At 44.4% G+C, this 14969-nt stretch overlaps 1 protein-coding gene across 2 annotated transcripts in view; it reads right to left on the bottom strand.

The window, feature by feature from the left end:
• PLD1 (phospholipase D1) overlaps nucleotides 1–14969 on the bottom strand; it is a 133122-nt gene that overhangs the window by 50096 nt on the left and 68057 nt on the right. For both annotated transcript variants that reach the window (XM_083441987.1, XM_083441986.1), the window contains exons 4-8: nucleotides 13377–13522; nucleotides 12476–12584; nucleotides 9802–9867; nucleotides 3721–3779; nucleotides 3071–3163 (exon numbers count right to left, since the gene is read on the bottom strand). In XM_083441987.1, the coding sequence (XP_083298113.1) occupies nucleotides 3071–3163; nucleotides 3721–3779; nucleotides 9802–9867; nucleotides 12476–12584; nucleotides 13377–13522 (473 nt within the window). The remainder of the gene's footprint in view (nucleotides 1–3070; nucleotides 3164–3720; nucleotides 3780–9801; nucleotides 9868–12475; nucleotides 12585–13376; nucleotides 13523–14969) is intronic.

Here is a 14969-nt window from a genome sequence, read left to right as displayed (position 1 = left end):
TGTTCCGCCTGGCCTTTGGCTTGGAGCCAATTTGATTCCCTCCCTCTTTCTTTTCCTTCTCCTCCTGTGATGAGGCTGCATTTTAATGTTTTAATGTTGTATCTTAATCTTGTTTTTTAAGTTGTATTTCAATCAACTTGTTTTTATTATTGGTTGTTAGCCGCCCTGAGCCCGGTCTTGGCTGGGGAGGGCAGGGTATAAATAAAATTTATTATTATGATGTTATTATTGTGTTGCCAAACAGGATAAGGAAGCTGGGGCTTCCCGTCAGTTAAGCGAGGGGCTCCACCCCACCTCACAGCAAAGCCAAGCTGCTCACAGTAAGTTAGATAGACTAGGCCTTGGGGGATTCTGCTGTTTGGCATATCTGCCAGGGATTCGCCTCTGACATCGGATGCCCCATAACATGAGGAATTGAGGTCATTTCTCTGGTGGCAAAGCCAGTTAGTGGAGACAATGACTTGAGTGTGACATTGACCCCAGCCTGGCCAGGACCAGAGCTCAGCATCATGTTCTCATTGCAGACTGAATCGAGTTTTTGTGAGATGCCTCAGGACAGTCCAGTACTTCTCGGAAGGGACAATGAGGCAGGGAACACAATGCACTTTTGCTGAGTTGGCGCTCAAGGTTGTCTCACATCTGCCTCTGGCGTATAACGTAATATTATTATTTTTTAAGGAGGAAGAGGGGAAACAGGCTTAAGAGAATTTTGTTGTTGAACAAGGAAGAGGTGGACTTAAGGTTGAGTCTTTTGAAACTACAATGCTAAGCAAGGTTCAGCAGGATTCACTCCTTAGAGAGTTTGCTTAGATTGCAACCTGAGAGGGTGAAAATTGCAAGAGGCACAATTAATATACAGTGGTACCTCGGGTTACATATGCTTCTGGTTACATACGCTTCAGGTTACAGACTCCGCAAATCCAGAAATAGTGCTTCAGGTTAAGAACTTTGCTTCAGGATGAGAACAGAAATCGGGCTCCGGCGGCGCAGCAGCAGCAGGAGGCCCCATTAGCTAAAGTGGTGCTTCAGGTTAAGAACAGTTTCAGGTTAAGTACGGACCTCCGGAACGAATTAAGTACTTAACCTGAGGTACCACTGTACCAGGGGGAAAGAGGAAGACAGGCTGATAGCATCAGACTGAATCTAGAATGGGAAAATATCTTAAAGCCAGCCAAATCAAGGGTACTGCTACAATTGGGTTGGATCCAGATTTAATCAAATATAGTGGAAACTCACTGAAACGAACAAGACTAAGTCTGAATCCAACTACATACATTTGTCTAAAAAGCATTCAAAGGCTACTAAGGCAGCAGTCTTTGGAAGAATTAATTACCAAAAATAACTTTCAAATAAGCAGGCATAGGATTGTTCTGTTCACTACTGAATATTCATACTCAAAGCCCCCCCCCCCACATTAGAAACACAAACTGCCGAAAGTTAAAAGTATGACAATTCAACTGGATGCGTAAGACATAAGCCTGCCTATAAAATAGTTTGTTTAGACAGGAGTGTTTTCTGAGCAGGTCCCAAAAACCTGCAAAAATTGAATCTTGGGAGCGTTAGCAACAGTATTCAAATTGATCTTAATTCAACAGGTGATCTCAGTGTGCAGCCAAGACCTGACTCACACAGACCTTTTATGGATTCACTCCAGTCACTACTAATGCACCTTCTCTCAAATCAAACTCCTTCCTTGTTCTTGCTCTTTAAAAGACAGCCCCAGCTTTCAACCGTCCTAATGGACAGGCACAAAAGACTGTATTTGGAAGCTGAATTCTATCCTAAAGCAATTTATCGGATTGCTAGAAGATGTACTCACTTTTAACCAGGGTATAGCAAAAAGGATTGTTTACTTGGGAAAGTGTGGCCCAATTCTGGTTGCTGCAGTTCAGAAAGAATGGGGAAAGGTTCAGAAAAGGGCAACCAAAATAACCAAGGTGTTGGATCAACTCCCCGATGTTTACGTTACAGGTTACATTTGGGGTTTAGTTTAGAAAACTGGAGGTGTGTAAGATCCTTCTGGATGCTAAACTAAGTGTGAAATCATAGATTAGTTGTAGTGTTGTTGTTTAGTCGTTTAGTCGTGTCCGACTCTTCGTGTCCCCATGGACCAGAGCACGCCAGGCACTTCTGTCCTCCACTGCCTCCCGCAGTTTGATCAAACTCATGCTGGTAGCTTCAAGAACACCATCCAACCATCTCATCCTCTGTCGTCCCCTTTTCCTTGTGCCTTCCATCTTTCCCAACATCAGGGTCTTTTCCAGGGAGTCCTCTCTTCTCATGAGGTGGCCAAAGTATTGGAGCCTCAGCTTCACAATCTGTCCTTCCAGTGAGCACTCAGGGCTGATTTCCTTCAGAATGGATGTGTTTGAACTTCTTGCAGTCCATGGGACTCTCAAGAGTCTCCTCCAGCACCATAATTCAAAAGCATCAATTCTTCGGCGATCAGCCTTCTTTATGGTCCAGCTCTCACTTCCACACATCACTACTGGGAAAACCATGGCTTTTACTATACGGACCTTTGTCTGCAAGGTTAGTTGTAGTACCTGCAGGTAAATATTTTCTTAAGCAGTTCCTTTTGCTGTCGTCAGCTTGCTTTGCATGTGAATCCTAAGCAAAACTATGGCTTAGCGTAAATGAGAAAACATGCCTGGAAAAAACATGCATGTCTGGAAAATCGAGGCCACTTCACTCCTGCTGCCATGCTACAGGGAATGATGAAGACATTGCTGGGCTTCGCATTATACGGCTTGCATCTCCATCTGGGCTCATGGTTTGTCTCACCGTTCATGGTTTGTTTAGGGGAGACAAACCACAAGTCTAGGTTTGGATGTATTGCTAAGCTAAGCCATGGTTTAGCTCCTGGTGTCATGGCAGCAGTGGGACCAGGGCAGGAGTGAAGTAACTACAATTTTCTAAATGTGCCCAAGCATGCTTTCTCATTCATGTTAAACCGTAGTTAGGCTCAGCATTACACACAACTGGAGCCCAAAGTTTTGGCATAAAGCTGGAAAAATACTTTCCCCCACCCCACTGTACAAACCTGAAAAGTCAATTTTTATAAAAGTACCTCTTTGACCACCGGTAGCACAGCTGTCCTTGCCCACAGCAATTCAAACCAGGTATTCTATGTCCTCCAGACCTTTTCATAATCATGCCCTCTCTGAAAGCAAAGAGCAGAGAGAGAAAACATTGCTTGAGCAAGCACTTGGAAGAAGCAATAGTTCGCAACCTGTTGCGAAGAGAAGTCAATAAACAAAACCTGTCTCACCACTACTGAAGACTTTTGAGCCAGATTACAGTCATACAAGAAGACTTTGATGCAATCCCATTTTACATACCAGAAATGATCTCCAATAGGGGATTCCATTTCCTAACAATTTCCATAAAGGGCTTGCCTTTAATGTATTCCTGTTTGTTCAGGTGAACAGCTTCCTAGTCGCAGGGCCCCTCCAGACTGGGGTTTGTTTGCATTTTTGCATGTGTATTATGCAACATGTCCCTGATACAACAGTAGTACTGAGCTGTCTGCACATCATTTTGATTGATTAGCTGCTCTGCAATGCTTCCCCAGCATTACCGCATGCTTGCTGTCTGGAAGGGGGCAGCACATGCACCCCAAAACTTTTGCAAGCACAGTCTTGAGAAAGAGGCCTCCACTTGGTCTATGGGCAAAGGGCAGGATATACGTTTTAGAAGCAAGGAAACAACGAAACTTACATGCCCTTCGGTCCAAGATCATGGATAAATGACAGCTGACTTACACCAAGGAATTCCAGCTGAAAATACAAAATGGACACCTATTACCTGAATGCAAAAGTCCAGAAAATAGTTGAAGGTTTGGGGCACTTTTTTGGGGGGGGGGTTATAGGGCCCACACACAAAAGTGGCCGTTTCTTTACCACCACCACCCTGTAAGTTTGTGATGGGGACAAGAAGTCTGTATGTGGCATTGCCTTTGAACCCATCCTTATTCTACCTCAGACTAACAATGGCCTGGCAATAATAATAATAATAATAATAATAATAATACCTTTATTGTCAATGTACAACCTGTATACAATGAAATTAACCGAGCCTCCCCCCTCCACAAACACTCAATCTCATTGCATTCTGTGTGCTTGTCGCACAACACACCAACCCCGAAGGTCAGTTGCACTATATTATTTTCTGTTCAGCAGCCTAAAAGCCCAGGGATAGAAACTGTTTTTTAGCCTCTTGGTATGACTGATTATACTTCTATATCTCCTGCTCAAGGGTAGAAGATTAAAAAGGTGCTGGCTGGGGTGTGAATCGTCCCTGATATTTTTTCTTGCTCTCCAAAGGCAACGATCCCTTGCGTTGTCATCTAGTGGGCTCAGGGGACAGCCCATGATATCCTGTGCTGTGTTCACCACCCTCTGTAAAGACTTTCTGTCTGTGGCTTTCAAGCCAGCATACCACACTGTGATACAATATGAGAGGACACTTTCTATTGTGGACCGGTAGAAGGAAGCCATCAACTGTTGTTTAACATTGTTCTTTCACAAGACCCTGAGGAAATGGAGTCTCTGTTGGGCCTTCCTAACCGCCTGTGTTATATTGTTTTTCCAAGTGAGGTCTTCACTAAGGTAAACTCCCAGGAATTTAAAGGAAGAGACTCTCTCCACACCCCCCCCCCCGATATACAATGGGGCTAGTTCCCCTCTCTTCCACCGAAAGTCCAGCACCATCTCCTTTGCCTTGCTAATATTTAAAGGTAAAAGGACCCCTGACCGTTAGGTCCAGTCGTGGCCGACTCTGGGGTTGCGGAGCTCATCTCGCTTTATTGGCCGAGGGGTCATGTGGCCAGCATGACTAAACTGCTTCTGGCGAACCAGAGCAGAGCACGGAAACGCCGTTTACCTTCCCGCCAGAGCGGTACCTATTTATCTACTTGCACTTTGACGTGCTTTCAAACTGCTAGGTTGGCAGGAGCAGGGACCGAGCAACGGGAGTTCACCCAGTCGCGGGGATTCGAACCACCAACCTTCTGATCGGCAAGCCCTAGGCTCTGTGGTTTAACCCATAGCACCACCTTGCTAAGATTTAGGTGCAAGTTATTCTTTAAGCACCAAGTAGATACTTTTTGAACCTCCCCGCTGTACATCTGGATTTGGCTCGTGAATCCAAGCACCATTGCAACTAGAGATTCCAATGCAGGCAATGCCAACCATGTCTTCTGTGGCAGAGATGAATGCACGCCAGGTCAGAACATTGACACAATATCATCTACCCTGACTGGCCCTGGCTGTCCAGGGTCTCAGGCAGATGTCTTTCCCACTACCTTACCCTTTTAACTAGAGGTGACAGGGATTGAACCTGGCACCTTCTGCATGCAAAGTGCTACCACTGAGCTATAGTTCCTCCCCACAAGGTATGTACAATATACTGTAGCTGTACGGATCTCCGGACATTGTGTAGCATTTTTGTATACATGAATTTTTGCGTTTGGCGAAAACCTTATATAACGAAAGTTAAAGTGCATTAGCGCTTAAAAGCAAACAAACAAACAGGGTTAATATTTTTCCATAACCTGAGGTTAGTGGTCATTTTAATAATGCACTGGGTATAAAAGAAGCATGGGTTAGTATTGGGAAGTTGAAACCACAAGATTTTATTTTTCTCTCTCACAGCATTGATTGAGAAAAGTAACTTGTGCTAAGAGTCATCAGTGTTATCATCATTTAAATCTTGCATTTTATCTTTAGCACGTTACTTCGTTCATTTTTTAAAATGAAAAAGATGTATGTATGTGTGTGTGTGTGATTTTTTTTAGGTCTGCCATCGGGGATTAGGGAGAATTTGGATTCGGCTCACCCTGAAAAATGAATCTACCTAATTCAGATTTGTCAAAACAATATGCAAATTGAAGCACAGTCATCCTTCAAAACTGGCACATCTCTGAATTTTGCAATACAGTTCCCCAGATAAGTAATGTGTACAAAAATGCATATACAAGGATAAAACGTGCCTTAAAATGCATATATATTAGTACAATAGCTGATGAAAAAGCATTCTATTAGGGAAAATTACTTGACAAAAATATGTGTATTATGCAAAATTGCATTAAACCATTTTTTCAGAGAAGTGTGCAGTGAAATGCAGATGAATTTTCATGATTTATTTATTTTTAATTGCAAACCAACGTGGAAATATGGAGGATTGAAGCTAAGATTTCAAAAATGAGAATCAGGGAGAATAAGACAGATTCACTCCCCAAGAAATGCCATATAGAGAGGATAACTACATCCTCTGTGTCTGCTTGAAATTTGACCCTCTCCCAGCTGTCCTCAGAAAGGCCCAATAACCCACTCAGGTTTCTGAATGATCTGTGGCAGGAATAGCCTAGCTATGCAGCAGAGGAATGTGAAGGATTTGGTATCAATGCCTATTGTTGCATCAAAAGAACATCGAGGAGGGATCAACTGAAGGGAGAAGGGATAATGCAATGCAAACAAACAAATAAACAAACAGCAAAGTGGCAACTGTTAGGTGCAGATAAACCCAATGGACCTTTTGTGCCCATTGACTGCACAAGTCAGATTCTTATAAGCCAAAACTGAAGGAAAACTCAATGCGATGTGGCACCAGCAGCAGGCCTCGTTTCCTGGCACCTATTTTTTTCATGTTCCATTTACGTGCGAAACAAATATGGTAGCTCTTGTTAGCACCTACGGTATATTTTTGAAAGCTGCTTATTTGTTTGCTACCTCTTAAGATGTCAAAGCCAAATTCTGCATGATGGTTCCTGAGACCAAGAAACACATTTTGGATCTGTGCTTGGATACAGTTGGGCGCCATTTTGAATCAAGATAGTGGGCTGAACCTTACAAAACTGCACTGATTCTTTCAGTTTCTCAGAATTTCTGCGCAATGCCGGGTATGAGGCTGCTAGAATTAATATTGTATGGTCAGAACCCAAAGAACCACCCCTCTTGGTCGAGGAAGCTTCTGCTTTTTTTCAGCTTCTATTTTGAAAACATTAGGAACTGCCTGCCGTGGCACAGTTCCTAATGTTGTGGCACAGTAAGCCACTTTTGAAACCATGGAGAATTTAGCCTAATAATAATAATAATAATAATAATAATAATAATATATTATTTATACCCCACCCATCTGGCTGGGCTTCCCCAGCCACTCTGGGCAGCTTCCAAAAAATATTAAAATACTGTAATACATCAAACATTAAAAGCTTCCCTAAACAGGGCTGCCTTCAGATGTCTTCTAAAAGTCTGGTAGTTGTTGTTGTCTTTGACATCTGATGGGAGGGCATTCCACAGGGCAGGTGCCACTACCGAGAAGGCCCTCTGCCTGGTTCCCTGTAGCTTTGCTTCTCACAGCGAGGGAACCGCCAGAAGGCCCTTGGTGCTGGACCTCAGTGTCTGGGCTGATCAATGGGGGTGGAAATGCTCCTTCATCTGGTCCAACCCCTTGTGATGCAGGAATTTTTTTCCCAACATGGGGCTCAAACCCACAAATCTGAGATTAAGAGTCTCACGCTCTACTGACTGAGCTATCCCAGGATGAAACTAAATCAAAATCACAGGAAAAACAAGGAAAGATATTCTGTGTGTCTGTGTGTGTTGTTTGTGTGTGTCTTTCTGCAAGTGAGTGATGGCAGGAGATAGCCTGTGTCTCAGAAGTCAAAACATACAGAGGCTAGTAGACTCTGGCCTGAAATGACCTCCTTCACATATTTTAATTCATCTCTGCTACCAGGACTAGCCTTCATTTAAGATGCGTTAGAAAAATATTCCTCACACAATGCATGACCCTTGAAAAACGTTGCCAGATCTAAAGAGGGAGGTTTGGCTGTCTCTGTGTGGCAGCACACACAAGAGCAGAATTTCAGACAAAGCATTATGTACTTTAAGCTTCTCCAATGACTCAACATTTATGGGCGCCAAGTTGGCATAGCATTGCTTCTAAGAGCAAAAGGTACTTATATTATTACACATGCATGCTAATCTAAGCCTACGTATACTGCAGACTTGTTGCAAGAACTCTGCTAGGAATATAAGAGCTCCACTGGGTCAGGCCAAGGGTCCACTGAGTCCTGCAATTGCTTTAAAACTATTCATTTATTTCATTTGATTTATTAATCGCTTCCTATGAAACCTTCTCACTTCTGGGAAGATCACCAGCATAGAACGTAAACAACCATTTGCCATGTAGGGATGGGCAGATCTGTCAACTTGGTTTCTCCCAATTTTTCCAAACTTCAGCCTCTTCACATTTCTACATCTGCCTGTGATTTTTTTTTAAAAGCCCTCATGAAGATTAATCAGCATTCTAGTGCTAATTTCTCTTAATAAGCACATTTTGTATGCAATTTGGTGGAACCATGGTTTAGTCTGCCAAGCTAAGACCTACTCTCAGAGAGCAGTTATCAGGAAACACAAGGAAGGGCTCTTATTTGCCTTGGAAACAGAGAACTTTAAGAGGTAGGAAGGTGCCTTTATCAAGGCTGGCTAAGTGCAGATGTTCATGCTCAACCATAGTTAGGGAAAACAAACTATGGTTAAGTTTATGCTTGCACAGGGTCTAAAATCTGTCCCGCTCCAAGTATCCTGTGCAACATGGAAAGAAATCCTGGCGTGCATCCCTAGAATCGCACTTGCATGACTTGTATAACTGCAGTCTTTAGTAAATGAATCAGATATATTAATCAGTTAGGCACGTCCTGATTAAAAAAAAGGGGGGGGGTCTTCGATTTATCCTGAAGCACACTTAAAAAAAACACATTTACTTGTGTTACTTATGTTTACAAAAATCTGTAGACAGCAAGAGGTATTCTCCTCTTGCAAGACGTATTCTCTTTTCATTTCATGCAGAAGGAAGTACAGTGGTGCCTTGGTTCTCAAACGCCTTGGTACTCAAACAACTTGGAACCCAAACACAGCAAATCCGGAAGTGTTCGGATTTGTGAACTTTTTTCGGAATACGAATGTGCTTTGTTTTGAGTGCCACATTTCTGTTTTAAGTGTTACGCTGAGGTCCATCTGTTTTTGCTATTTATTTTGCGTTTTTGTTTTTGTGGCCCTTTTTTGTTTGTTTTTGTGACTGTGTGGAACCCAGTTCAGCTACTGCAGTGCAATGTTTACTGCTTTCATTTTATGGATCAATGGTCTCATTAGATAGTGAAATTCATGTTAAATTGCTGCCTTAGGGGTTTTTTTAAAAGTCTGGACCGGATTAATCCATTTTGCATTACTTTCTATGGGAAAGCGCACCTTGGTTTTGGAATGCTTTGGTTTTGGAACGGACTTCCGGAATGGATTAAGTTTGAGAACCAAGGTACCACTGGCTCCTAGTGCAACCTATACATCAGGTGGGTGCAGAGAATGTGGTGCTGTTCAGATGTTGTGGACTACAACTCCCATGACCCCAGCCATGGGATGATGGGATTTGTAGTCAGCAACTTCTGGAGGGCACCATATTAGCTACTATAGCTCTGCCTTCCATGCATCTTCTGTAACCAAAAGCAATATACGATTTCTATGGATAGGAAATATTTATGCAAATTGAAACCAATTAAAAATAAATTAAATACTCTGAAATCGATACAACTAATTGGCTAAGATTTCTTCTTCTTTTAAATGAGCGGCACCTCAGGCTACGTGTGCAATTGCTGTGTGACCCTGGAAGAACTTTTGTAAACAGCTTTGAGTTGTTGTCGTTTTTCTACAATCAAGCTGTATACAAACATTATGAAATAAATAATAAAATAAATAAATTTAGCAAACAAAAGCAAAGGGCATGTCACGGTTCATCACATACCGTTCCGTGATAGTTTCTGTACAACGGCATTTTTAGGAGGTTTGTTAAGTAATCTTCCAGTTGTTTCTGCAAGGCAAACACAAAATACTCTATTGAATATCGTTTCTCACTCGGGTTATTGTTGCTTTTCAGAATCAGAAAAGTCCGAGCAGTACAAACAAGCAAGCTTCCATTTGAACTAGCAACCTGAACTTAGCTGTTGCTCTCCATCATGAGAAAAAGGGGGACGGAGTGGAAGAAGGAAATGGAGAAGAATGATTAATAGCAGGTGTCGAATGAATGAAGGGGAAAGGAAAGAGAAAGAGATCCCAGGCACCAGGCCAAGTGTTACGTGGAACGACTAGAAACTTGACATGTGCAGAAAAGTAAAAGGAAGACAGAGCAGAGAATTCAGGAAAATAGGAGCATCTTTTGCAGTTGTCTAGTATGGATTATCAGCAAGGATCTCAATCCTGCGAATCCGTCACTCCATCCACACAATGCAGCTAACCCACCTGACTGCATTTATTCACGGTGAACACAATGGATGCAAAACAAGAAGCATGTTCAACGTGTTGCACACAAGACTACGGGCAGGTTCGCACCTGAAACGTTCGCCTTTTCACAAATCCTCCACTGCCAGCAACAGTTTGCTTGCAGTGAGAAATTGTAGGTGGGCAATGCTTTTGTCTAACCCACATTTGTCATGCTTCCTCCTGGATTTGTCTCCTTCTGCCTGTTCGACTACAAGAGCATCAACAGCCAGAGCAATCTGAACTTAACTGGGGTCTGGGAGAATCAGGGCAGATTCTCAACATTGCATCCAAAGCCCAGCCAACTCACGCTGGCCAGAGCGGAAAGTGGGGCAACGGCTTCCTTTCCCTTTTCTCCTTGCTAGCACCCTCCTTGCATCCAAAGCCACCAGTGCCCTATCTGTGCCCTGATACGCTGATGGCAGAATTGCTAGGAGGTAACTGGGGCCTCTACTGCAGTGGGGCACCCCTTCCCCACTAGCATTCCTCTTGGCTGCTGGAGGCTAGCAGAGAATAATGATAATAATAATAAATTTTATTTATATCCTGCCCTCCCCAGCCGAAGCCGGGCTCAGGGCGGCTAACAACACTAAAATAGTGCAACATTATAAAAACATTATAAAAAATTAATTAAAATCAAATTCAAAATTGATGGCAACCATAAACTAAAATTTTGTAAAGATTGCCAAAGGAGGAAGTCAGGCTGCACCCTGACCAAAGGCCTGGTGGAACAGCTCTGTCTTGCAGGCCCTGCGGAAGGATGTCAAGTCCTGCAGGGCCCTTGTCTCTTGTGACAGAGCGTTCCACCAGGTTGGAGCCGCAGCCGAAAAAGCCCTGGCTTTAGTTGAGGCCAGCCTAACCTCTCTGTGGCCTGGGACCTTCAAGATGTTTTTATTTGAAGACCGTAAGTTCCTCTGTGGGGCATACCAGGAGAGGCGGTCCCGTAGGTACGAGGGTCCTAGGCCGTATAGGGCTTTGAAGGTTAAAACCAGCACCTTAAACCTGATCCTGTACTCCACCGGGAGCCAGTGCAGTTGGTATAGCACCGGATGAATGTGATCTCACAGCGAAGACCCCGTAAGGAGTCTCGCTGCAGCATTCTGCACCCGCTGGAGTTTCTGGGTCAGTCTCAAGGGCAGCCCCACGTAGAGCGAGTTACAATAATCCAGTCATCGACTTGGTGAGTTAGCACTGCACATCTGTTGTTACTGCAAAATCCCATTCTGTTGTCCAAGGCGTCACTCTTGTCGAGCTAGGGCTGGTCAGCTGTTAATATCAATAAGTTTAAGTCGATATCAATAGGCCAGGCAGGGGTGGTGCACATTTATCATCCTGAAAGCCACATTCCCACATGCCAGTGGAGGACTGGGTAGGACAATGAATGCAAATTGAACCCATGTGCTGCAAGTTGGCTTCTACACAAACTGTCACAGCACTGTCAGGCAAGGAAGGAACTAACTATTGTCAAAAAGCACACTTGCGCATTAGGAAAAGGCATGTCCATCAGTCCTACATCTCTCGGCTACTCCGAGATGTGCACCCGATGAGGCAGCTGCCGCAACAGAGAGGCCCTGCACCTGACTTCAGCTTATGTATCTCCCCCCTCCAAGCTGTGCACAGTCAGGCGAAGACTACGCCTGCAGGTAACCTTCTGTTCCTCCCTCTTCACCCCTCTACTGGTCCTGGGAGACAGTGGAGCAGGAGAGACGGGGAGAGGAGGAGGAGGTGTGGAAGCCAGCCTGACCTATCTCTCCCTCCTCCTGCACCTGGTTCTTCCTTCACCAATCCTGCAGCTTCTCCTGCCTATGACTCTCTTCTCCTGGCTGTAACAGGCTCCCCCGGATCATGGATTCCTTCTTCCAAGTCAATCTCCAACCCGCTTTCTCCCGGTGCCCAGTCATCAGTATCCAGCCACCAGCCCTCAGCGTCCAGCCAGACACAAACTCAAACTCCCTTCTCTGTCTTTCATCCAGACCAGGCAAGAAGCATCATCAAAGTTCAAGGGCAAATTCCAGCCAGGCAGAAACACTTGAGTTGTGAAGCAGAGCTAGAGAGGGTACGTGGCCTGCAGAGAGGGTGTGTGATTCAGGGAGAGTCCCCAGGGCCTGAGAGAAGGACTTGGAATAGGGCTGAAGACGATCCGCAAGAGGAAGGATGCTTACCCTTCTGCTGGACAGGTGTTCTTCTCTGGCCATATTGTCCGAGGTGCGCGGTAGGTTTGGCATTTGCCTTGCCTCTCCCCTTTTGATGGTCTGCCTTCGGACCGTGTGTCTGAAAAATATAGCAATCGGGTTGTCTGGAGGGATTTTTTTTGCCAAATCTTTTTTATTGGTGTTCAAATTTTTACAATGATCATGCAGGAGAACAGAATCTTACATGTTAAGGTAAACAGGCCCCATTGAAAGCATTCTTATACCACTTTTGCAGTCACGGAGAATCCTGGGAGCTGCAGTTTGTTAAGGCTGCAGACCCCACAGAGCGACAATTCCCAGCTCCATTAGCAAACTACAGTTTCCCAGGGGTCTCCATGACTGCTAAAATGAGCTACGGGCATGCTTTAAACATATGGTGTAGCTGTGCTCATAAAGTGCCTCTGGATACAAGCCATCTATCCATAGATGCGTGGATATGAGGAATATTGCGTTCATTTTCCTGATTATAATGCTAGTGCTTGTGTCCCATTTTCTAATGTTCCTTCTACACTGCAGGACCTGCTGTGTTATGGAATTGTGGCTTTTCAATAAGTATACTAGCATGTAGTGCTAAATTTCATTCACACATGACACAACGAAGGGCGATGTCCCTACTCAGCCATCCTTTCCACACATGTGTACTTTGGTTCCCCCAAATTTGCCACTTTTTACTGATTCTTAGAGTTAATGGGGCTGCAAACAGTTTTGGTTTTTTTCTGGAATCAAGTAATACGGAAATGAGCACTAAACGTTCAAGGTATTCCATTCGTTTTCTGGAAATGGCTCTTATGTCCTGTGAAACCTAAAATACCATGAGGAAATTCCACCACAAGCAAATCATGGCCTAGAAAGGCCTTTGCGCCGTTGTTACCTTCTTGTGGGGATGGGGATCCGAATGAAAGCTTTGTACCGAAGCAGTTCCCTGTGAAACTCTTGGAAGTGCTTGAATTTCCTTTTCACCTGCCATGTAAATTCCCCGTGTGTCAACTCAATGGTGTAAACATGTAGACTCGGCACCTTCAGGAAGGAACAAAATCGTTTAATGGTGCTAACCCCATGGCATCCTGAAACAAATCAGTTTTGTACAACCTTCCTGTAGTCCAGATAAGATGGAGTCACTGTTAGTGGGCCATTCCCTTGACCAGATGGATGGGAGATTGCTTGCTGTTGATGGCGTTACACTCCCTCTGAAGTCACTTGAGGCTCAGGTGGCCTCAATGACACAGAGTGACTTCTATCAGCTTCGGCTAGTGGCCCAGCTGCACCCCTTGTCTGGACAGGGACAGCCTAACTTCTGTCATCTATGTTCTGGTAACCTTTAGGAAGGCCAGACTCAAGAGTTGACCTTGGAACTGGGAGACCTTGGGTGGCATCCAACAAACGACTTCTATAAGCAAGGATTTCCTCTTGTGCAACAAAACTTCCTCCCCCCCCCTCCTTCATGTAGCTTGTGCCCTCCCCAAATCTGCTCCGGAGGGCTTGGGGAAACTCCAAAAACAGATTTAGGGGGTGCACGAGGGGGAGTGGGGGGTTGTTCCATTGCACAAGTGGAAATCCTTGCACTGCTGGGACCCTTTGGTTGGATACTGTCAATCTTACCTCTACCTTGTCTGAAGGACTTGTAAGTTAGCAAGACGAGGAAAGGCCTCTACCTGAGACATTTGAGAGCTTCTTTGAGAGCACACTGAAGGATCAATTCTTTGCACGTGCAGAATGGACATTATGTGGCCCTTGCAAAACTGTCGGTTCCACAAGTCTTCACATTTGGAGAAGCTTGAACAATTGCATTATTATTATTTTTGACTCGGCAAAGTTTCACCATGTCAAAATGAGAGAATCTCTGCCTTAAAAAGCTTTCAGGTCTCATAATGCAAATTCCAATTAGTAGTCAGTGTGTTCATCAGCTTCTACAGATGGACCACATATTGTCTCCTATTGTTTTAGAATAGCAGTTTTCTATGGATCAAGTTTAAAGGCTGTTATGTATGTCTGATAAAACATGCAGGTTGGAATTCAACGGTGAGCTGCTAACAAGATTGCTTAATCCAGGCATGGGCAACCTTCGGCCCTCCAGATGTTTTGGTCTACAACTCCCATGATCCCTAGCTAACAGGACCAGTGGTCAGGGATGATGGGAATTGTAGTCCAAAACATCTGGAGGGCCGAAGGTTGCCTATGCCTGGTTTAATTATTTCTGCCTCCCAGGTGGAACAAGCTCCCCTCTTCTCCCTCCCTGCCCTGTTCTTGGGGGGGGGTGTCTCCCGATCCCCTGAGCCGATTTGGGGAGGGTGCAGGGGTATGCAAAGGGAGGAGTAGTTCTGTTGAGTTGGCTTCTGCTACTGCAATGACTTAGTTGAATTCAGTCCTTAGTTTACCATTTTATTTTCATGCAGTTTTCCATCCCACTCTCTACCTCAAAAAGCAAAGCACTTAGCAACAGAAGCATGGATGCATCATGAAATGT

This window comes from Podarcis tiliguerta, assembly GCF_965153285.1.
Source record: "Podarcis tiliguerta genome assembly, chromosome: 5".
Classification (NCBI taxonomy): domain Eukaryota; kingdom Metazoa; phylum Chordata; class Lepidosauria; order Squamata; family Lacertidae; genus Podarcis; species Podarcis tiliguerta.
This window is presented reverse-complemented; position numbering and strand designations above follow the sequence as displayed.